At 40.1% G+C, this 24,134-nt stretch overlaps 1 protein-coding gene across 1 annotated transcript in view; it reads right to left on the bottom strand.

Annotated features, from left to right (window-relative positions):
• The window catches only part of TTC17 (tetratricopeptide repeat domain 17), a 146,669-nt gene that overhangs the window by 54,074 nt on the left and 68,461 nt on the right, over positions 1-24,134 (bottom strand). The window contains exons 17-18 of the mRNA XM_049780704.1: positions 22,691-22,877; positions 1,384-1,554 (exon numbers count right to left, since the gene is read on the bottom strand). Coding sequence (XP_049636661.1) covers positions 1,384-1,554; positions 22,691-22,877 — 358 coding nt within the window. The remainder of the gene's footprint in view (positions 1-1,383; positions 1,555-22,690; positions 22,878-24,134) is intronic.

The following is a 24,134-nucleotide window of genomic DNA, read 5'->3' as shown; positions in this document are numbered from 1 at the left end:
TTAGAAGTAGTTCAAGAAACAGAGAGGAATTGGGAATATGACAAATTGTGGAATTGGTGGAATATTCAGAGGGTGAAAATACACACACACAAATACACACACACGAGTTGCAAATTGGAAGGATTTGTGGAATATCCAGAGAGTGAAAATTCACACACTTCTCTTTCTCTCTCTCTGAATTTTCAAATTGGAAAGATTTGTGGAATATCCAGAGTGTGAAAACACATACACACGAATTACAGAGAATCTCCTAAATGAAAATAGATCTAAGTCACTAATATAGTCAATGGTATATTAAGAAAAGACCAAGGCAAGACTGGTGAGAATAAGATTGGTGAAAACAAATAATTTGCTAAGGATAAGTGAAGGGAATTGAGAAAGATATTCTGTGAACAGAAAAGAGCAAGTAATATCTCAAAAGCCAAGCAAAGGAGAATGGAGAATTTCAAGGAGAGAAAATTGTGTATTTCAAAGGCAGTATAAAGTGGTTAAAAAAAAAGATATTCATTTTGACAATTAAGAATTGATTATCTCCATAAGCACTATTCAGTATGATGTAACTGAAAATGTGGCATAAAATAAAAATTGTTTAAGAAAAGGCCCTGGGGGCCTGGAGAGATAGCACAGCGGTGTTTGCCTTGCAAGCAGCCGATCCAGGACCAAAGGTGGTTGGTTCGAATCCCGGTGTCCCATATGGTCCCCTGTGCCTGCCAGGAGCTATTTCTGAGAAGACAGCCAGGATTAACTCCTGAGCACCGCCGGGTGTGACCCAAAAACCAAAAAAAAAAAAAAAAGGGCCCGGAGAGATAGCACAGCGGTGTTTGCCTTGCAAACAGCCGACCCAGGACCAAAGGTGGCTGGTTTGAATCCCGGTGTCCCATATGGTCCCCCGTGCCTGCCAGGAGCTATTTCTGAGCAGACAGCCAGGAGTCACCCCTGAGCACCGCCGGGTGTGGCCCAAAAAAACAAAAAACAAAAAACAAAAAACAAAAAACAAAAAAGAAAAGGCCCTGGAAGGCATATCTATGATTTCCAAATCCTTGACTTTTATTGGGTTAATATAAACACCATTTCTCTTCCTTTACCCATGATTTCCTCAATAGGCTAAAGAATGACAGTGCAAAGATGAAGGACACAAAGGAATCAAACTGGTCCTAGGAACAGAACACATGGCAGTAGCGAAGAAAGAGGGAAGTGTGAAGAGCTTTTTCAAATTCTGGCTTGTCTTCTGCCTCATCCATTTGAAGTTCACTTCATGGCTCTTCAATATGATGTGTGATGACTAAAAGAAGGAAACAAACTCATGAAAGTAGAGAAAACCTAAGCTTGAAATTGGAGAGTTGATTTTACCCCAGAAGCACAGCTCAGGTCAAATCAACTTACTTTCAAGTCTAAGGGCATCTGAGTCCCTCCCTGCATTCTCAGCAGAGAGTACAGGCACCTCGTCTGTTCCTGCCCCAGACGGTTCTTCTTCAGCAGCATCCAGTGACTGTGAGTTGTCAAAATATTTCTGTGTGTCATGGCTGTGGTCCAGGGCTTTCACATGACAATGACCTCAATGACAAGAGACACAGATAGAACACATTAGAAACATCTCTCTCATGTATCCCAGAGCTTAAGGTTCCAACGACATAAAGAACAAAAAGGTGGCAGCATCAGTTCTCCAGCAGAATACCCCAATATTAGTGAGCGGGAGTGGCCCTAGCCAGATGCAAGATTTTACAGCGAAGTTCAAATTTCATCTACTGAGTTATTACAAGAACCAAATGTTTGGTTGGGGGAGGGAGGACACACACGACGACGACTCAAAAGACAAAGATCGAGGTCAGGGTCTCAATGCAATGGTAATGATTTGGTTGTTGAACTCTTGGTTTAAAGCAAAAAACATCACACAAAACAGAAGTTTTCCTTTTCATCTTACAAAGGTGAATGCAGGGCCCCAAATAATTCTGAGAAAACTCTGGATTAAATATAAGTAAATATAAGACAACACCTAGTAGTAAACATAAAACAACTTGGGAGGTAGTAAACATAAGACATACACAGGGTTTTGGGGCTACACTCAATGATAATGAGGGTTCTGCTTTCAGAACTTCTGGCTCTGCACTCAGAAATTGCTTCTGGCAGGCTCGGGAGACCATATTGGATGCCGGGGATTGAACCTGGGCCAGCCAAGTGAAAGGCAAATACCCTATCCATTGTGCTATCACTGTGGCCCCAATATAAAACATGTATGAGACAAATGTCATGCCAGAGATTTCAGAGACTAAACTCTGAGTAAGAAGCACTTAAAATTTCCAGAATAGGTTGGCAAAGGGGAAGAACTTCGAACATTCCTTTTTTTGAATGCCTTTGTAATTTTTCTTCAATTTATTCCTAAAATATATCCTGTGAAGTGTTGGTCACCATTATCATTTTTTCAGATATGAAAACTGATTCTTAGAGAAATCAAGTCACTTGCTTACGGCTAAATGGCAAGCAAGTGACATATCTGGAATTTGATTTGTTTTTGGTTTTGGGTCACAACTGTCGGTGTTCAGGGGTCACTCCTGGCTCTGCACTCAGAAATTGCTCCTGGCAGCCATGGGGGACCATATGAGATGCTGGGATCAAATCATCGTCCCTCCTGGATCAGCTGCATGCAAGGCAAATGCCCTACCACTGTGCTATCTCTCTGGCCCTAAGATCTGAGAGTTGAATCAGGTCGTTTTTTTTTTGGGGGGGGGGGCACATCCAGTGATGTTCAAGGGGTTACTGCTGGCTATGCACTCAGAAATCACTCCTGGTTTGGGGGACCATAAGGGATGCCGGGGGATCGAACTGCAGTCTGTCCTAGGTTAGATGCATGCAAGGCATGCCCTACAGTTTGTGCCACCGCTCCGCCCCCAGAAACAGGTCTGTCTTATTCAAAGTAAAGACTTGTGGCTTTCCACTAGCTGATCCTTTAACTTTCTAGGTCGAAAAAAAGATGTGGTGAATAAAATTAACAGGAATGGGACTTTTCATCTGTGTCCAGGGGCAGGTCTCTAACATAGGTTTAAGAGGAAGGAAGCCCCTGAACAATAGGAAGCTGTGGTCTATGACCAAATTCTATACAAGACCCCAAGATGCCAAAAGGCACCCCCACAGCACAGCTATGGGGAAGCTAAGCACAAGAATATTAAAATCAAAGAGAACAATGATAACAAGCAACCGACACAGTCAACCGACTAATATTCACTTGTGATGAAGAGCATCACGCATCTCAGAGACAATTCTTAATTGGGATATAATTAAGGCAGGATATTTAAAGCAGAGAAGAAATAATGACGACAAGGAAGCTGCTAATTTTAAAACATGTTTTTCCTGGGAAATATTTCCTGCGTTCAGCTTTGGTAAATTTGCCTCTGGAGTATTTTTCACCTTAACACTTTCCAGTTGAGTAAAACTCAATGTTAGAAAAGCCAAGGACAAACTTTGAATATCGAGCCCGTATTTCCTGGGGCTGACTTCCCCTTCCAGCCTTTGCATTGACTTTTCCCCCCCTCTTCAGATCTCTTCCTACTATAGGTATCTAATTTGGTTTCAATGGCTGCAATATATATATATATATACACATACATACATATGTATATGTATACATACACATATGTATATGCATATATATTTATACTCTACAGGTAATTTCTAAGATACAAAGCACATAAAATCACTAAGCTAAAATTAGTCCTCCTGCATTAGACCTCAAACCCAAACAACCTACTGTAGTGGTTTTGTGCATTCTAAGAATGTCCTGTCCAACAGGACTCACCTTGGTGTGGGACCAAAGAAGAAACCAGGAAAACAGAAGGGAAAAGAAGAGTAAGAACATTATGGGAAGGTATTGCTTGGAAGTTAGCAGAATAAAAACAATCAAATGAAAACTACATTTAAAGATGGGAACTGTGATTATTATTATTATTAGGGTGACAGTTAAAGACAAACTGGTTTAGAGTTCTTATATGACTTACATAAGTATATAGGACCTACATTATATTAAATTTTATATTAAATTAAATTATATTATATTATAGGACCTATGTATTATATATAACCTATATTATAAGTTAATAATAGAAAGCTCAATAACTTAATTTTGAAATCACTCTTTCCGGTTGTTGGAGGGAGAGCTGAAGTGCCTTAGAAGGAAAGTTTCTATTCTTTGGACGACAGCAGGTCTAATCCAGCTCAAAGGGGTAACTAAAAAAAGGGTGCCTACATGGAAAAATATTACTTGTCTTCCCAGTAGGGGTGGAAATGATGCTCTCATTAAGAAACTCAAGAAAACATCGGAGGAGAAATGGAAAGACACCTGAAAAGTAACAAGTCATCCTCCCTGCATAGAACTATTAGCTTTTGCTGACGCAATAACTGTGGCTTAACTTAACCTTGAAAGGGATGAGTTCTTTTTAAAGGAACACCATGATTTAAATGAAATGCTTTAGCTAACGAGGTCCCAGGTGAAAATGGAAACACTTTTCTGTACTTAATGCTTTACTCTTGCTTGCAAAGCATTTAGCATCTAATTCAAAATCCTGGCAGTTTGGTCTTTTTTAAATGGAAGAGGCAAGACACAGCCAACTAAGCAAGCACTCCAAGGAGGACACGTCTGCTTCTGGAACTGCTATGAAATCTTAAGACACAGCATCCTTTTATGTGCTTAGTATTGCCTGCATAAAGTGGGTTGTTAATATTAACCTATTCTTCAAGAGAGCTCTGGAAAAATACTAAAGATTTCATGGAGCTCATCAAAGCCCAAGTCTCTTCAGAGATAAAGGCACAATTTCTTCCACAACTACACGGGTTTTTCAGAGTAAACTTAAGTTCTTAAGAACTCCTATTACATTAAGGTTAAGGGCAACTCTTTGATCTTAACTGTGTTCACAAAGTTCTAAAAGAAGATCTACCTCTCTCTATTTTGTCGAGTTTAGAATTAATCAACTAAAGTTGACTAATTACTTATTTGTTAAAAATATTTTTTATTGTCTCAATCTCGGTAGGAGACTTCTGGTTGAGTAACAAGATTCTTTTGGGGGGGGTGGTCACACACGGCGGCACTCAGGGGTTACTGCTGGCTATGTGCTCAGAAATCGCTCCTGGCTCAGGAGATTATATGGGATGCCAAGGGATTGAACCCAGGTCTGTCCTGGGTCAGTCGCATGCAAGGCAAATGCCCTACCACTGTGCTATCGTTCCAACCCAGAGTAACACGATTCTTTAGAGTTGATTATGATCAAGTAATGCCACAAGTAAGTGATAAGACTGGAGCAATAGGGCTCATGCCTTGCAGGAGGCAGACCTAGGTTTATCTCATATGGTTCCCTGAGCACTGCCAGAATTAATTTCTCAGCGCAGAGCCAGGAGTAATCCCTGAGCATTGCTGACTGTGGCCCCAAACCAAAATCAAACAAAAATAAGTGGAGAGATGCCAGAACTTAGCAAGTCAAGCCTGTCACACAAGCCAGAGAAATTGGAAAATAGTCCTCAGGAAGTTATAACATCAGACTACAAACTGGAACCAGACTCAGTGAGTTTTCTGTGTAAGGGAGGGTATGTTGTTTGTTTGTTTTTTTTGCAGTAGTTGTGGATTAAAATATTTTTAATTGAGGGGCTGGAGTGGTGGCACAAGCAGTGGGGCATATTCCTTGCACACGCTAACCTAGGACGGACCTTGGTTCGATCCTTTGGTGTCCCTTATGGTCCCCCAAGCCAGGAGCGATTTCTGAGCGCATAACCAGGAGTAACCCCTGGCCCAAACCCCCCCCCCAAAAGTTTTGTTAATTGAATCATGGTGAGATAGTTATAAAGTTGTTCATGATTGCGTTTCAGTAATATAATATTCCAATACCCATCCCTTCACCAGTGCACATTTCCCTCCAGCAATGTCCTCAGTTTCCCTCTTGCCCCCTTCCTTCCAGTTTGCCTTTATGGCAGACCTCTTTCTCCTCTCTCTTCTCTCTGGTTTATAATACGATACTACTGTTACTGAAAGGGTACCATGCATATTACTTTAGGGTAAATTTTTTTTTGATGTTTGGGTAATACCCCGAGGCGCTCAGGGGTTACTACTGGCTCTGCACTCAGAAATCGCTCCTAGCAGGCTTGGGAGACCATATGGGATTCCAGGGATCAAACCCAGGTCTGTCCTGAATCATGTGCAAGACAAATGCCCTACTGCTGTGCTATCGCTCTGGTGTCATGGGTAAATTCTCTTTAACTAACTGTTTATGTTTCTCACCTTAAATTGAGTTTCATAATAGTATCATCTTCACTAGGTTCTTATGACTAAATGTAAAGAAGCAGGCCACTGTCCAGCACATGGTAAACTATTATTATTGTTGTTGTCTCCCTAAAAATTTGCAAAGGAGCAAATCATGCCAATACATCTTAGAATGTAAATTTTAGGGACTGGAGTCACAGCGCAGCAGTAGGCGTTTGCCTTGTATGCGGCTGACCCAGGACCAACTGTGGTTCGATCTTCTGGCATCTCATATGGTCCCCCAAGCCAGGAGCGATTTCTGAGCACATAGTCAGGAGTAACCCTGAGTGTCACCAGGTGTGGCACAAAATCCAAAAAAAAAAAAAAAAAAAAATCTCTTTTGGGAAGGCACTTAGCTTGATTCCACAGCTGCTGTCAGGTAAACAATGGCCAAGCTTCACAGAATAATCTTGGAAGAGATGAAAGCCAAGATGCTGAAACTCACAGGGAACACCAATGTTTGGGCCACTCTGAGGTGCCTTTGGGAGGAGGTCAAGTCAGGAACTGTCCCACTTCTACAGATCCTGGAGCTCCTGGAGCGCAAGGCTGCACATTTGGCTGCCCAACATCTCCAAATCCCTCAATACCATAAGGTGCCTATCAGATTACATAGGAACGTAGCATAGATGCCAACTAAGCTCAACAAACAAAGCAGTAACACAGAGGCTTAACTAGCAACAAATAGCTCAGTAAACCTCAGACAATGACTTTAAGGAAGCCACGGTGAGATACAAAAATTTTCACAAACTTTCTTTTACTGAAGTATTTTTCATAATTTCAGACATTTTGTTGTAACTAGTAATCTTGTTGCCTCTAAGGGGCAGGCTTGGAAAGTAGAGACAACAGTGTTGGGAAAGTCACACTACACTGGTGATGGTAACTGTTGTTGGAACATTGAATGCTGGTGATTATAAGTGACTTTGTAAATAAAGTTATAGAAAAGGTTCTTAGCTTGAGTCAATTCATATATGTTTCAATGGTACTTAGAAATCATCATAGTACTTGTATGAGCTCGTGTGTGTGTGTGTGTGTGTGTGTGTGTGTGTGTGTGTGTGTGTGTATGTTGTATAGGGAATACTAGATAGCAATGGGGTACTGGAGTGATAATGCAGTTAGAGTGTTTGCTAACTGAATCTGGGTTTGATCGCTGGCATCCCATTGGGTCCCCTGAGCACCTCCAGGGCTAATTCCTGAGTGAAGAGCCAGGAGTAACCCCTGAGTATTGTCAGGTGTGGGAGGAAAAAAAAAGCAGCAACGAACTCAGATTAAAGTACTGAACATATTTAAATCTTACATTATTTAACAGACTTACAAATTTAGCTCAATCTGTTCTGTGCTTGCTAAAGGACTTTTTTAGTTAAAAAATGTGAATTCACTGCTGTACAATAAGAGCTACACTGTACTAAGTTAAATCAACCTCATTACTTTGCTCTTTCACCAATACTGTTAGGTTATTATTTCTAATCCAGCTTCTTCCTCAAATCATTTCCCCCTCTAATCTACTCTATTTTCATAGGACAAAGTGAAATACTTCTTGTGTCATCTATTGTATAATGAAATTCTAAGATGAAAAGAATAATTAAACATTAACTTATTAATAATTAATTAAATTTTATTGATGAGTTTTTTTTGTTTTTTTGGGGGGGCCATACCTGATGACTCTGAGTTTACTCCTGACTATGCGCTCAGAAATCATTCCTGGCTTGGGGGACTATATGGGACGATGGAGATCAAATCCAGGTCCATCCTGGGTCAACCATGTACAAGTCAAATGCCCTACTGCTGTGCTATTGCTCTGGCCCCTAAAAGTTACATTCTAAGATGTAAAGAATAATTGAAATTGAAATAAAAATAAATATTTTAATTTTAGAAAAATAGTTTGTGTGAATAGTGGAATATTCGAAGGATACTTCTTTTTTTTATTTTTTTTTTTTGGTTTTGGTTTTTGGGCCACACCTGGCAGTGCTCAGAGGAACCGTAAGGGATGTTGGGAATCAAACTCGGGTTGGCTGCATGCAAGGCAAACACTCTACCTGATGTGCTAGCGTTCCAGTCCCAGGATAGTCCTTCTTATCCCTATTCTAATGGGATTACCAGTATTACACTCTAAAGTCTTCTTTCTTCTGCTTTTTACAGAAGTTCTAGGAAGAATCCTAATACTTTCAATTAAATATAAGGTACTGGCTGTAAACATGGCTGATCCCATCCTCCACTCAGGCATAAATGACCTTTTATTAACGTCCATCTCTTCATTTGCAGTGCTGGGGAGCAAAGCAAGGCCACTCACAAGCAAGGCCCAAGCCCTCTCCTGCCCACTTGGCCCTACTACACTTCTCTTCAACTACACTCATATCATGCAGCTTGGAAAACAGGTGGCTTCTTTGTTTTTGTTTATTGCTAACCTAAAAAAAGGGGGAAAGGGATTCTTTTAATGCCAGCTGTTTCATAATTTAATGTGGTGTCTCTAGCAAAATAAGGGCTTTTAGAAAAGGTGGTAAAAACAGCGTAGGGATTGACTCAAAGTTTTATCTTGTAGTTCCTCAACAATGCTATGTGGAATTACCTAAAGATACTGCCAGGGAGTTTGAACCAGGGGTAGCATGTGTGCTGTAGTTAGAGACATTCCAGGGACAGATTCCATTACGGTTTCCCTCTTAGAGGCTGTGCCAGAGTCCTGCTGACCTCAGTCATAAAGGAACATTTCATAGTGTGATTTTAAATCCTGGCTTAACCACAGTCTTATCAGAAGGAACCTGGGCAAATCAATGCACTTGTCTGAGTCTATGTTCTTTCCCCAAATAGAGAGATACACGTTTGTGTTAGGAGAGGATTCTCGGGAGTATCATAAGTGAAATTCAGGCCAACCCAACGGACAGAACTCCTTGAATCTGAGGATTGCTGAGATGGATTGAGAGACAGAGGGAGATGCTCTCCATGCCCTACCTGCTGAGGAAAGACAAGAGAATCACCTGGGCAAGAGAAATGGTTCCACAGACATGTGCTCATTCAGCAATTAGCATGGAATTAGAGATGGATTTCCTTGCAGGAGACTTTGGAGTAACGATTATGTACTGACTGACCTTAAAAGTGCAAAGTCAGGCAGGAAACAGACCATATAAAAGCCTGGAAATGAGCAATTGCAGAGTTTATCAGCAGTGCCTTCTTAGGTGGAAAACCAGAAGTTTGAAGAAGAAAGAAAAGTGATTTTCTGGGTCCCTTTCTCGGAGTGTTTTGGTGTTGAGTTCTTCATGGGAAACAGAACAGAGATGGAAAGATTCTACTCTGCCCGAGCTTTCAGAGTGGCATCAGGGTCTGATAACCTCCCACCCCAACTCCTTTCAGAGAAGAAAAAGGAAAACTGGCTCCAAGTTGGCCTCCTGGTCTCTGAAATAACTAGTGTACAGCTGAGAGACACAGTCACTATACATACTTTGTTTTCTGTTTTTTTTTTTCTTTTTTTTTTTTTTGGGGGGGGTGAGTTTTGGGCCAAACCCAGCGGCACTCAGGTCCTATTCGTAGCTCTGCGCTCAGAAATCTCTCATGGCAAGCTCGATAGACCATATGGGATGCCAGGGATTGAACCTGCGTCTGTCCTGGGCCAGCAGTGTGCAAGGTAAACACCATACCGCTGTGCTATTACTTCGGCTCCCCACTATACCTTCTGAGAAAGAAGTGATTCAGGGATAAAGCTTGGTTGCTCTCAACTATTCTCTCTTCCTCTAGAAAAGCCGAAGATCACATTTTTAAGATACACTCAGCTGTGCTTAGGGCTTATTCCTAGTTGGGTTGGGGTGCCATAAAAGGTGCAGGGGATTGAACCCAAGTCAGCCCTATCCATGGTGTTATTTCTCTGGCAAAATGCAATACCTTAATTATTCCACAACTGCTTAGGACTGGAGCCTACTGGTATTTCTTAAGACTTAGATTGCAGAGCATTAGGAGTTGTCCTTTTCCTTGGAATGACTAGTAGATTTGGCATTCAAATAATGACACTATAAGAGCTAATTTTCCTTCCTTTGTTATCAATCTGCATGGGAATCTCCATAACAAGTTCCAGAGAATGTTTAAATATTCTGCATATGGATGGCAAGCAGCAGTATTTACCCCATTAAAGATCAAAGGTGACCTCAGGAAGTGCAATGGAAACTTTCAGAGACAGCTGCTGCCTTTGATCTTGGTCTTATCAAGGCATCATGGCCAATTGATTCCCTTTTAATGGGCCTGGAGAAACCCAGTACAACTGCTTGATTTGGGTCTATGACAGGCCGGGGCCTGACAGTATCTTCTGACAGATACCCCAGTTCTGTCACCTGGCAAAGTTTCTGCTTTATTTCACTTAATGATTTTACACATTTCTAATTAACAAGTACATTTCTAAGAAAGTATTCCTATTTGTGTTCTTATTAACCTATTTTCTAAAGACTGATTCTTGGCATCATTATGCATTTGCTTTAAAGTTATTTTAGTCACTCAGTGGCAGGATGAAAAATGAATTATAGCTTAGAAACTATGCAAATGGCTCTAAAAATAATCTGGCTATATATAGAGTTCATCTCATACGTCGATTATCCTAAATATTCATCTTTTCAATGTAGCAAACTCATTTTACAAAAAATACTTTTTATGAAACGAAGAAGTCCCCGTGATGGCTGCCATTACTCCACAGGTACCACTACCATTATAATAATGTTTTCCATTATTTTGATTGTTATATTATATAGAATATCATATAGATTCAATTTAATAAATGAATGTATGTTTAAAAGAAATATACCACTTTTGAATGCCATACATTTAATTACTATATATTTCTCCAATGCTCATAATAAACCACAAACATAAATATGAAAATGCATTCTTCTAAGTACATGTATACTTTTTTGTTTTATGTGTCACACCCAGCAATGCTCAGGGGTTACTCCTGGTTCTGTATTCAGGAGCCACGACTGGTGGTCCCTTGGGGGCTGTATGGAATGCCAGGGATTGACCCTGGGTAAAGAGTTTGCAAGGCAAATGCCCTACTTACTGTACCATCTAGCCATTCCTGTTTTTAGAATAAAAAAAAAAAAGTGAAACACAAGTCCTGAATTCTACATCTTCCTCCAGTGCCATTCTATTTTCTGCTCCTCATTGTAGCAAAACTTCATAAAGACTTGCTGTCATCTCCAGTTCCTTTTTCACAACCAATTTCACTAACCTTTGAAAAAGGGTCAACCACCTCCATGTTCCTAACCCCCACTGGCTTATTATTCCCCATCCACATCCAGCTCAGGTTCTCAGAATACATTTACTCTGACGCATAACCACACACTGAAACACGTTCTTCACTTGGTTCCTGAAACATGGTATTTGTTATGTTTCTCTTTTACCTTACTGGAGAGACCTTTCATTGTTTTATTTCTTGACCTCCAAATGTTGCCTAGAGTGTCCCAGTAATTAATCAATTAATCATGGTTATTTTCCTTTGTACACTCACCACCAACGTAACTTCATGCTCATAATTTACAAACTCATCCGTCAGCAGGACTTCCCAGTTTTCACTCGATTGAGTCTCAAAATATAGGTCACCTGAGCTTTCTGTTTTGCCGGAGGGCTGTGGGGGGCACCTGGGGAATCAAAGCAAAGATTCCCACATACACTTCAGTTCCCTGCATCATCTCCCTGGCCCTATAAAAGTTAAACCCAACATATTCAGAAAAGACTTGAATGTTCCCTTAAACCCATTTATTAAATTTTACTATCTGGTTATTTAAAAACTGCATCAAGTCATACCTAGTACCTCGTTGCTGAGGACCCAGATTTAGGAGTCACCCTCTTCATTCCTTATTCTGACAGTAACAGTGGCTTCTTGGTTCTCTTTTGAAAAATATATCACAAACATGATGTTCCCTCTCACTTTCTCTCCTGCCCTCCACTTTCCCAGACCAAGATCATTTTTCATCTCTATATTTGCACAGCATCTTTAATTGTTTGTGTGTGTGCGTGCGTGCACACGCACATGTGTGTATTCTTCTCTGGGGCAACGTCCAGCTGTGGTCAGGGGCTACTCATGGCCGTGCTTTGGATACTGTGCGATTATGACTTGAACCTTGTCCATCACATGCAAAGCCTGTGCTCAGCCCACTGAGCCACATCTACTCCATCTTCTTCCTCTGTCCTTACCCATCACCATATTTTCAGTGGAGCCAGTAAGAGCTCTGTTAGAACAGGCCTCTAAGTTTCTTTCTGCTCAAAATATTCCATATTATACATGTGACTCATCTTAGGATGAAAGATTACAGGAGTATAAAGACCTTGGAGGTTGCAATGATGTGGTTTATTCCTCCTGCCCTTCAGCTCCGCTTACAGTTCCTTGTACCCTTAAAAATTCCAACACTTCCTTACTGTTCCAGAAATAAGCATTTAGGTGACTCTCTGCCTCCAGTGCTCTTACACTGCACATCTGCATGGCCCAACCCATCTCGCTTTCTTCATGAGTTTTCTCAGTGGGGCCACACTGAACCATTAATTTTATATCTTATTCCAAGCGCTAGGCCATTGGCCCTACTTCACCCCCTAGCCCTTAACTTCTTCTTGTGAAAGTTATCAAGCTACTCATAATAGATTGAGTTTCAAGCATACAATGTCCCAACATTTCCTTCCACCTATGTTTCCAGTTATACCCATCTCAATGGAGGCACCTCCTTTCAGCATTTTATCCCACCATCTCATACTGGATTTCTCTCTACCCCTCACCAGTAACTAACTTCCTACTAGAAACTAATTTTCATGCTCTTGGTTTCTATTGCCTTTGGGTACCCCTTAACTTCTAATGCAATGATTTTTTTCTTCTTCCGGTATGATTATTTCTGTCCTGTTTTCTTCTACTAGAACATAGTCCTACAATACCTAAAATGATGGTTGCTTTTTCTATTTGGTTTCCAGTTCTGAGAATAATTCTGGGCACAGAGTATATACTGATTGAATGAATGAATTCCTTGAATGAATTCCACATCAGATTCCTCTGGAAAAAAGGGGAAAAATATTCTTTTTTTTGTTTGTTTTTGGGCCACACCCTGCGATGCTCAGGGGTTACTCCTGGCTGTCTGCTCAGAAATAGCTCCTGGAAGGCACGGGGGACCATATGGGACACCGGGATTCGAACCAACCACCTTTGGTCCTGGATCAGCTGCTTGCAAGGCAAACGCCGCTGTGCTATCTCTCCGGGCCCGGGAAAAATATTCTACTGTATTCCTACGCTATATCCACTATCAAATTTCTTTTTTTTATAGAAAAATTATTCAGCTAGGTCAGTAACTAGTAATCTGTAATAACCAGAGGATAATTTGAAAAATGTCTTAGGCATAGCCAACAGATTTACTACCCAAAATAAAAAAATATATTTTCGGGCCGGGTAGGTGGCGCTGGAGGTAAGGTGTCTGCCTTGCAAGCGCTAGCCAAGGAAGGACCTCGGTTCGATCCCCCAGTGTCCCATATGGTCCCCCCAAGCCAGGGGTGATTTCTGAGCGCATAGCCAGGAGTAACCCCTGAGCGTCAAACGGGTGTGGCCCAAAAAAAAAAAAAACAAAAAAACGGGGCCGGGCGGTGGCGCTCGAGGTAAGGTACCTGCCTTACCTGCGCTAGCCTAGGAGACGGACCGCGGTTCGATCCCCCGGCATCCCATATGGTCCCCCAAGCCAGGAGCGACTTCTGAGCGCATAGCCAGGAGTAACCCCTGAGCGTCACCGGGTGTGGCCCAAAAACCAAAAAAAAAGAAAAAAAAATATTTTCTTCTTTTGGCTACATAGGACAAAAAGTTCATATTAAGGGGCTGGAGAGAGAGATGACAACAAGTGAGGTGCTTGCCTTGCACATGACGAAACTAGGTTCAAACCCAGTATCCATTTTGGGTTCTTAAAACACCACCAAGAATGAATACTGAGTGCAGATCCAAGAATAAACCCTGGGTGTGGCCCCAAAACAAACAAAAGTTCATAATAAAAACCAGGAATTATTTATGAATCATCTTTCAGAAATTGAATTTACAGCATCAGACTTTTTAATTGCCCTGAGTTCTTTTTTTTTTTTTTCTTTTTGGTTTTTGGGCCACTCCCAGCGGTGCTCAGGGCTTACTCCTGGCTATCTGCTCAGGAATAGCTCCCAGCAGGCACGGAGGACCACATGGGACTCCGGGATTTGAACCAACCACCTTTGGTCCTGGGACGGCTGCTTGCAAGGCAAACCCCACTGTGCTATCTCTCCGGCCCCTGCCCTGAGTTCTTATAAAAAACATTTTCTTTCTTAATAAATACTATTCTTTCATAAGCCCTAAAATCCATAATTCCAAAAGACAAGGGTTACCTCATGAGCTAACCATGACAAGTAAAATCTATAAACAAGGTGATATGACAATCCAAGGACAGAAAATGTGGGATTATAATGACATGCTAAATTGAAGGGACCATTTTAGGAATGCCTTTAGGACCTAGCATGACTAAAACAGTCTAGTCATTTATATGGAAGATATCTGGCTACTGCCACTTAAAGGAATGACAGAAAAAGTACAGCAGTGACCACACTTTGAGAAATGTCTTCAAGAATCTACCAACACAAATGCTTTCCATCATGGCAATATGACAGAATATGAACTCCTTGAGAACAAAGATACTATGGAGAAACCATTCTGTCCCTGGATGGTAGGACCTCAGATTTCAGGCTTGATGAAATCTTGCTTCTAAATGAAAGCAGAAAGGGCCTTTTTCCTACTCCCCCATACTCGTGAAAGGAGGGTTACCCAACCAATAATTGTTCAAGCTCTTAAGTACAGAAACTTAAAATCCAGACAAGTAACACATAGAGATGCCCTCTGCTTTGCAGGATATGCCATAGCTCAGGATTTTGAAGCTTGTAATAAATTCACTTAATCTTTAATCCCTTTCATGGAAATAAATGGCGGCAACTAATATATTACAAAGAGCTATACATATCTGGGACTTTAAAACTATATTTTAAAAATAGCAGGTAACTTCACTAACTCCTATGAAGAACGTGATAAAGATCCTTAATTGCCAGTAGCAGGTGCAAGACCGTCCACAGGAGGGCAGCAGAGAACAAGATAGTTTCCCCTTCAATTTCTGAACTCCATGTGCTGTTATTTAAACTGTATATACAACTGTGTATCTGCAGAAACCCAGAGTGAAGCAAAGAGACTAAAGAGGCAATGAAACAAGTTATAAAAGGATATACAATTTACATGCTACAACAGATATTAAAAATATCAAAACATCATAAAGACAACTAGAGATAATTCTGTGCTTTGGAAGAGATATCGTATATAGCATTTTGGAAAATCCACTTTTTTTCCTTTAGGTATGAAAACTTGCAAATACATGTTATTAGAAACTTCTATAAAATCCTAAAGCACAGGGGGCAGAGAGCTAGTTCATCGGGTATGGAATTTGTCTCGCACATGGCTAGCCTGTGTTTGGTACTTGAAACCCTGTGCATAGCCAAGTGTGATTCCCCCCAAAACAAAAATCCTAGTTACAGACAGATTTTAGAGTCAGGGGGCTGAAGTGGTGGCGCATCGGTAGGGTGTTTGCCTTGCATGCAGCTGACCAAGGATGGACACGATTCGATCTCCCAGTGTCCCATATGGTCCCCCAAGCCAGAAATGATTTCTGAGCGCATAGCCAGGAATAACCCCCGAGCGTCACTGGGTGTGGCCCAAAAACCAGATTTTAAAGTCTGAGTTATTTGTAATATTTGTTCATGATTTCCACTGGCCCACATTTAAAAAGACTTAAAAAATTTGTTTTTGGTTTTGGACCATATCTGTATGTGCTCTGGGTTTATTCTAGACTGTACTCAGAGACAATTCCTGGAGGTTTGGACAGAAATATAGAGTGCTGGGCATCAAAGCCAGGTCAGTCAACCGCAAGGCAAAACCTACTAAAAATGGCTCTGGCCACTGTTTATTATTATTATTATAAATATAAATTATTTTATTTAAAGACCAGGTATTCCATAGTTGACATAGAAGATCATAATACATTTGTTTCCAAATAAGTGGAAGAGAAAAAAAAATCTTTTTTGATTTTTAGGCCAGACCTAGTAGCGCTCAGGGGTTATTTCTGGCACAGCATTCAGAAATCACTCTTGGCAGGCTTGGGGGACCATATGGGATGCCAGCGATTGAACATAAGATGGTCTTGGGTTGGCCCTGGGTCAGCTGTATGCATCGTTGGGGCCTGAAAAAAAATTATTATAAAAGAAAAAAAGAAAGGAATGAAAGAAAAAAAGAAAAAAAAGGCAAAAAAAAAAAAAGAGTATGGCAATAAGAAAATTTGTGAAAATTATCTCGAAATTATCTCGAAAATTGTATCTTGAAATGAGCTTGTTAAGTCATTGTCAGAAGGTTCAGTAATTGATGTGCTTCTTGGGGAAGAAAGTATTAAAAAATTTAAAAAAATTAAAGTGGTCATGCTGCTGCATGTCTAGCCATGTCATCCAAGACTCCAAGCACCAATGTTGATACTGTGGCTTCTGCAGGGTGTGTTTTTGGTTCCACTTTGGAAGCTGCACACAGTGGGCAGAAAAAACACAGGCCAGGACCACTGTGCCGCCTTTCTAATTAGGCTTCTGTCTAGGTGTCCAGGGTTCAGAAATTTAGAAATTTAAAACTAAGCCAAAGTTATTAACCAAGACCAGACCAGAAATTCTGAATTCAATGCTGAACTATATTCAATGAATATCAATCATTACCACTGTTATCAGCATCCAAATTAATGAAACGTCTCAAACTAGTGAAGTTTGATAATATATCACTGGTCTTGTTTTTTCATATAAGAAAAATGATACCGAATAAACAATACTAAAATTCAAATAAAATTACCTGTCAGATATTGTAACAGAACATACATTGTTTCTGTAGCACAAAATATCTTTATTAGATTTTAAAATTTATAATTCTTTTACATTTATAAATTAGTAAAGTAGAAAGGTAAAAGTATTCACGGGGCCGGAGAGATAGCATGGGGGTAAGGTGTTTTTTGTATGCAGAAGGACAGTGGTTCGAATCCCAGCATTCCATATGGTCCCCCAAGCCTGCCAGGAGCGATTTCTAAGCATAGAGCCGGGAGTAATCCCTGAGTGCAGCCGAGTATGACCCAAAACAAATAAATAAACAAACAAACAAACAAACAGTATTCAAGAAGCAGCTTGTTATAATATATGCTTGAAAATCCCACTATTAAAATACTATTAATTAAAATTTTCCCACTTTTGATCATTATTGAAGCTTCATTCTCTGACACTTGTCCTTTGTTCAACTTAAATAAGGTGTTTTTTTATTCATTGTTGAATGAGAACTTACACTCAAAAGTTTAAGTTTACCAATCATAACTCATTTTTTTAAAAAGTGTTCCAGATACAGGTTTTATTTACTTGGTGTGGTAGGGCAGGAGTGCTGGACAGTGTACAGACAGTGTACACTCTGAGTCTGTGCTCTCCTGATGCACATGTGGTGTTGGGGATCAACCTAGAGTGGTGGCCGAAGTGGTTGCATGCAAAGGCAAGTGTCTCCTCTCCTGTGATATCTTACTGACCCCTAAATATGTTTCTATTAAATAATATCTAGTAAACACTCCCATTCAGTCCCATTTAAGTCATACCAAATTGCAAAATAGTTCCCTAACAAACCAGCAAAACAACTAGTGAAATTCAAAACAATAAAATAAAATAATCAAAATTGAAGCACTAATTAGCATCTCCTTTATGGACAACTCCACTCTCCAGAGTGGAAAACTAAAACTCCATCTATTAAGTTTTCCTTCTCTGAATCCTAAAAAAAACGATAGTGGCAAGATAAGATTACCTCTGAAAGAAAAGGATTTATTAAATGCTTTTAAAAGGGGAGAAAGATGATGCTGACCCAGAGTGCCACAGGAACATATCCATCTTGCGAACTGTAGCCAATAAAATGATTTCTAGATTAATGAGAGTTTGAAAATAACTGGTTAAAACAACTGCACTGACAAACTGTTTCAGCTACAAAGTCCTTACAAGCATGAAGATGTTGTGAGTACTGTGATTGTGTGTTTGTATATTGCATAAATTTTTATTCAAAGAATATATTACCTATGTAGCTATTTCAAGAAATGTAAAATGAAAAATCTGTATGGAAAACCCTGAGTCTATATAAAAAATCAATAAAATATTTGCTGATGCTAACATACTGCCTGTAGTTTTATTAACTTTAAATTCTGCCCAAGGCATTTTACTATATTACAGCTGCTACAAATATAGGAACTACCAGAGACCTTGAAGGAAAATACTTTGTTGAAGAGTAACAGTAGTTAGAAACATTTAAAAAACATTGTTTTAAAAAGGTTTCCCTAAGAGTACTTAACTATTTTTGATCTTTAACATTTTAAAATGAATAGCTTAACAAATGTATTAATAACAAAATTACGAAGGAGGAAGGGCAATAAGGGGAAATAAATAATTTAAATTCTTATCTAAAAAAATCAATAATTTCTTCTTCCTTTTTTCTTTTTTTTTTTTTTTTTTTGGTTTTTGGGCCACACCCGTTTGACGCTCAGGGGTTACTCCTGGCTATGTGCTCAGAAATCGCCCCTGGCTTGGGTGGACCATATGGGACAGCGGGGGATCGAACCGAGGTCCTTCCTTGGCTAGCGCTTGCAAGGCAGACACCTTACCTCCAGCGCCACCTACCCGGCCCCTTCCTTTTTTCTTATTTTTGGACTTTGGGTCAGACCCAGTGGTGCTCAGGATTTACTCTGGGCTCTTTGCTCAAGGATCATTATGGCCAGTGCTTCGGGGGAACTGAATTAATGCTAGCTGCAGGCAAGGCAAGTGCCTTACCAGCTGTAATAGCACTCCGTTCCTATGGATTTCTTGATTACATAAAAAAGAACATGTATTGTCTAAATATAAACTTTGGATAGTGTTGAGTCTGGTGACTTATGAAGCTTTCTTAATATGGCAACAATAAATATTTTAATATGGAAAAGATAGGCTGAAGGCACAGAGAAGAGAGTCATTATTCATAAGTGTTTGCCATTTCCCCCAAATCAACAATCTAGTTAAGTTCAGAGATAATGGGAGTAGATGCAACTGTTTAAGCTAAAAATAAAAATTTAAGGTTTCTTCTATAGGGGAGTTTGACTTTTTCAAGTTTCAGCTTTTCACAGCTAAAACTCAGTAAAACCATGAATAGGATAACTGAAAGAACAGTATAACTATGGAAAGAATAAATGTGCAAATACTGTCAAGAGAATTTAATTACTGAAATTAATGCAATACTACAAATAAATTATTAAATCTAGATAATGCTAAAAACATTTCTACTAGAAGGTAACAGTTTTTAGATGTTAGTAAGCTATATTAAACGGCATATTTTCTAAACTAGATAATTAGAATGTAAAAGTAGCTAAAAATTGATTTTTGTTTGTTTTGGGGCCACACCCAGCAGTGCTTAGGGCTTATTTCTGACTCTGTGCTCAGGGATTTTTTTTTTTTTTGGTTTTGGGGCCATACCGGGCAGCACTCAGTTCACTCCAGGCTCTGCTCTTAAAAATCATTCTTGGCAGGCTTGGGAGACCATATAGGATGCCAGGGATCAAACCTGGGTCTCTCCTGGGTGGGCTGTGTGCAAGGGAAACTTGCTACCACTATGCTATTATTCCGGTCACTGGGATGACATATGTGTGTGTGTGTGTGTGTGTGTGTGTGTGTGTGTGTGTGTGTGTGTGTGTGTGTGTGTGTTTGGGGGTGTGGAGTTACGTGAGTACTTGGCAGTGTACTCAGAATTACTCCCAGCAGTAATTGGGGAATCATATGGGATTCCGGGATTGAACCTGGGTCAGCAAGGTAAATACCTACCCTCTGTACTATTGCTTTGGCCCCTAATAATTTATTTTCATTACTGAATTTTTAAAACTATTATTGTATCAAATATCTATTCCTGGGATAATCTGACTATTAGATACAATTTTGAGTAAGATTGGTTCAAAGTTATTAAGTAATTCCCAGGGCCAGAGCAGTGGTACAGAGCAGTAAGATGTCAGCCTTGCCTACGCAAGCCTAGGATGGACCACGGTTCGATTCCCTGGTATCCCATATTGCCCCCCAAGCCAGGATCAATTTCTGAGCTCACTATGTGTGGCCCATAAAACCAAAAAAATAAAATAAAATAAAATAAAATAGGTACTTCCTTGATTCCTTGAAGTTTTGTTGAGAAAAAAAACAGAAAGTAACTGAATCTTGAAATGAATGACACAGAATAAGAATGAATTTCAGGAAACTAACAAGTGTATATATAAAGCCAGGGTCAAAGTGACTAGATTGGGGTTCCCAGCCAACCCCAGACCAACCTCCACCATTTCGAAAGGTCATCCAAGCACTGTGGGGGTTCATTCTTGAGCACAGAGCTGGAACAGCCCCTGAATACTGCTGGGTGTGGCTAGCCCAATAACATCAACAACAACAATAGTATTAGCAGTAGTAGTAAAAATAAAGCCAAAGAAAGGCATTTTAGAGAGAGGTTGTTCAATGTGCACCAAGCCCCTCTGTTTAGTAACAGAAAGAAATTGAGGTGAACGTGATAATAGCAAAAAAAAATGAGATAGTTAACTATAAGAAACTCACTGTAAAAGTAAAATTCTGTTTGTAATGCTGTGCTTAGGTAACCTATTAAAGTTCGAAGAACACAACATATTTTCTAGGTTAAATAAGATAATAAGGATCTATATTTTGTAAGCAATATGCACCTTGTAATAAGAATCTCATTTAATCCTGCACACAATAAGTGTATCAAGAAGTACTTATCCTATCTATTGTCTTTCATTTTATAGATCAGGACACAAGTTATTTTACTGGGATCAGAAAGACAGTAATGGCAGATATTGGGGCTCAAATATAATCCCTCTGATATCAGTTACCCATTGGCCTATACTATTTTGCTAAAACAGTGATTCATGTCCTCACCATTTATGCAAGAACTGTTACTTGGACTATGTTTCACACTGACCCACAACTGAACAGTGGATTTACACTGCTGAGAGAGATTTGCTTTTCCACTGAATACACTGTGAACTTAAGTTAAAAAATGTAAGTAAAAAAAAAAAATAAAAAAAAAAAGTAAGCAAAGCTCACTGCCTGCCACTTCATGAACATTGCAAGGCGGTTAAGCAATTCTGGTCAAACAGGTTCATGAGCCCCAAACTGCAGCCATGATTATTGGTGTCTTTCAGACAAGTCACTTAACCCAGCTGGTACCAGATTTCCTCCCTTTCATATCAGAGGTGAAGGAATACAATTGCTAGTGAGTGCCTGAACATTTCAATTTGATCTGTACTTCCAGGGCAAGCCACTATAAACCTCTCCAACAGTGAGGTCTGAGAATCCAACATCTTGGAAACAACCTTTCTCAGCACTCAAGTCAAACTCATTTTTTCTTTTTCTTGCAGCAAAAATTAAACCAAAAAAACAAATGAGGAAAAAAAAAAACCAAATCACAAAGCATTCTGGAATTCTTTTGTTTTTTTGGGTCACACCTGGCAGCGCTCAGGGATTTTCCCATGTCTGCATTCAGAAATCACTACTGGAAGCCTCAGGAGACCATATGGCATACCGGGGATCAAACCTGGGACCATTCCAGGTTAGCCATGTGCAAGGCAAACACCCTACTGCTTTACTATAGCTCTGGCCACATTCTGGAATTCTTTTTTTTTTTTTTTTGGTTTTTGAGTCACACCTGGCAGTGCTCAGGAGTTACTCCTGGCTGTAGGCTCAGAAATCGCTCCTGGCAGACTTGGGGGACCATATGGGATGCCGGAATTCGAACCAACGTCCTTCTGCATGCAAGGCAAATGCCCTACCTCCATGGTATCTCTACAATCCCACGTTCTGGAATTCTTAATTCTGACTGCAAATAACTTTACTTTTATGAGGATAACATGTGTACACACACTTGGCTGGGAGCAGAAGCAGAGAAAACCAAGAGCTATTACTTCATGTTCATGGAAACACAGGAGCTGCGGTTCAGTGAATGACCACTAGAAAATGACTTCAGATCTCAGTAGACAAGTTTACCTTCAGAGGGAGAAAAAATATCCTGTATCACTAAGATTCATCTTTATAAAGAGAGAGGGAGAGAGGGAAAACACAAACAGCAGGTACGCCTTGTCCACCCAGCCGATGATACTTTTTCAACCCAATTTCTGGAGCTGACTTTAAGTTTGATACCCAAAGACATATATAGAATAAGCAATGACATTTCTTCCCTACGGATCTTGAATTACCCACGTTCAGTTATAAAGTTGGGGGGAAGACGAAGTAAGTCTTTTCTGGGTTTTGTTGATCAGAGATGGAGGCTGGTGGAGCTGGGTTTTTTGCTTGCTGCTTACTTACCACTGCAAAGAGATGAGGTGGTATTGTAGAGAAAAGGGTAGAACTGCAGACAGCGGATCAACTTCAGGCTGCTTTCACACTCTGGGCACTTGGCTGTTAACTTCAAGGCCCGTCTAAAGGCCTCCAGTGCCCCACTGATATTCTTCAAAGCAAGGTAAGCATTTCCCAAGCTCAAAAAGGTCAGGGGCTGAAGGAAGAAGAAAAGTCAGCAAAATGTTAATGAATGAAGGCTTTCTCAGTTACAAAATTTTTACCACAGTATGTTTTTCTGGCTGTTTCTAGGGTACCCTGTCAAAGTTTTGGGCTACCTATTCATGTTCATTTACACCTGCCAATTCTATGATGATGCTATAGTTTTGGCACTAAGAAGTACCTGGGGCCCAGAAGTGCTAGTATCTTGCAATTTGGGGATGGAGATGGAGCATGTGGTACTGGGGATTGAACCAGAGGCCCTGCAGATACAAGGCATGTACCCTACCATTTGAGCCCCATTCCTGGTTAATACCAGTCACTTCTTACTATAATCATTTGGGGGGGGGTCATATACAGTTATGCTAAGGGCTTACTCCTGGCTATGTTCAGGGCTCACCAGTATTGATACTTGGGGTATGAGGTACTGGGGATTGAACCCAGGTCTGCCATGTACAAAGTAAGAGTCCTATCCATCCACTGTTCTATTGCTCTGATCCCAATATAAATTTAAGTATATATATATATTTTACCAAGCTTATAAAAAGGTCTTAAGTATAGCCATTAAGAATGGCAAAGTGGCTTGACTAAAAGCTTTCTATGTTCAAAGATCAGCTTTTTGAATTTCAGTAAACACTGGCAGTAAAAATATTTCAATTGCTCATGTCCAGTGAAAATACAAGTAAAGTGGTTATTGCAACATATACTAACTTTTACACTGTTTGGAATCTTGTCTAAAAATGTCATCAAAATAGTAATGCTGACTTTGTAATTCCACTACTAGAATACTTTCCAAATAAAATATCTAGAATGTAGAAAGGCATTACTGATAATAGCAAAGCATTATCAGCAACTTACCCATCCAACAGGGAAACATCAATTCATCAAACCTTTCTACAACTATTTAAATGAATGACTAAAAAAGTTATATAATAACAAACATTTTTGTTTTGTTTTGGTGAGATGGTGGGGTGTGGGGAATACTCCACAGTGCTGAGGGGCTATTTCTGGTTCTATGTTTAAGACTGGCCCTTAGCAGACCTCAAGGACCAATTTGCAGTACTGGAAATTTAAATGGGTGGTTGTGGGGGGTCAGCTACACGCTCTTTTCTTTCTCTTCTCTTCTTCCTTCCTTCCATCCTCCCTCCCTCCCTCCCTCCCTCCCTCCCTCCCTCCCTCCCTCCCTTCCTCCCTCCCTCCCTCCCTTCCTTCCTTCCTCCTTTTTCTTTCATACTCAGCAATGCTAAGGGGTTGC

This window comes from Suncus etruscus, chromosome 9, assembly GCF_024139225.1.
Source record: "Suncus etruscus isolate mSunEtr1 chromosome 9, mSunEtr1.pri.cur, whole genome shotgun sequence".
Classification (NCBI taxonomy): Eukaryota; Metazoa; Chordata; class Mammalia; order Eulipotyphla; family Soricidae; genus Suncus; species Suncus etruscus.
Note: the sequence above shows the minus strand (reverse complement) of the source record. Positions and strands in the feature narration are given on the sequence as shown.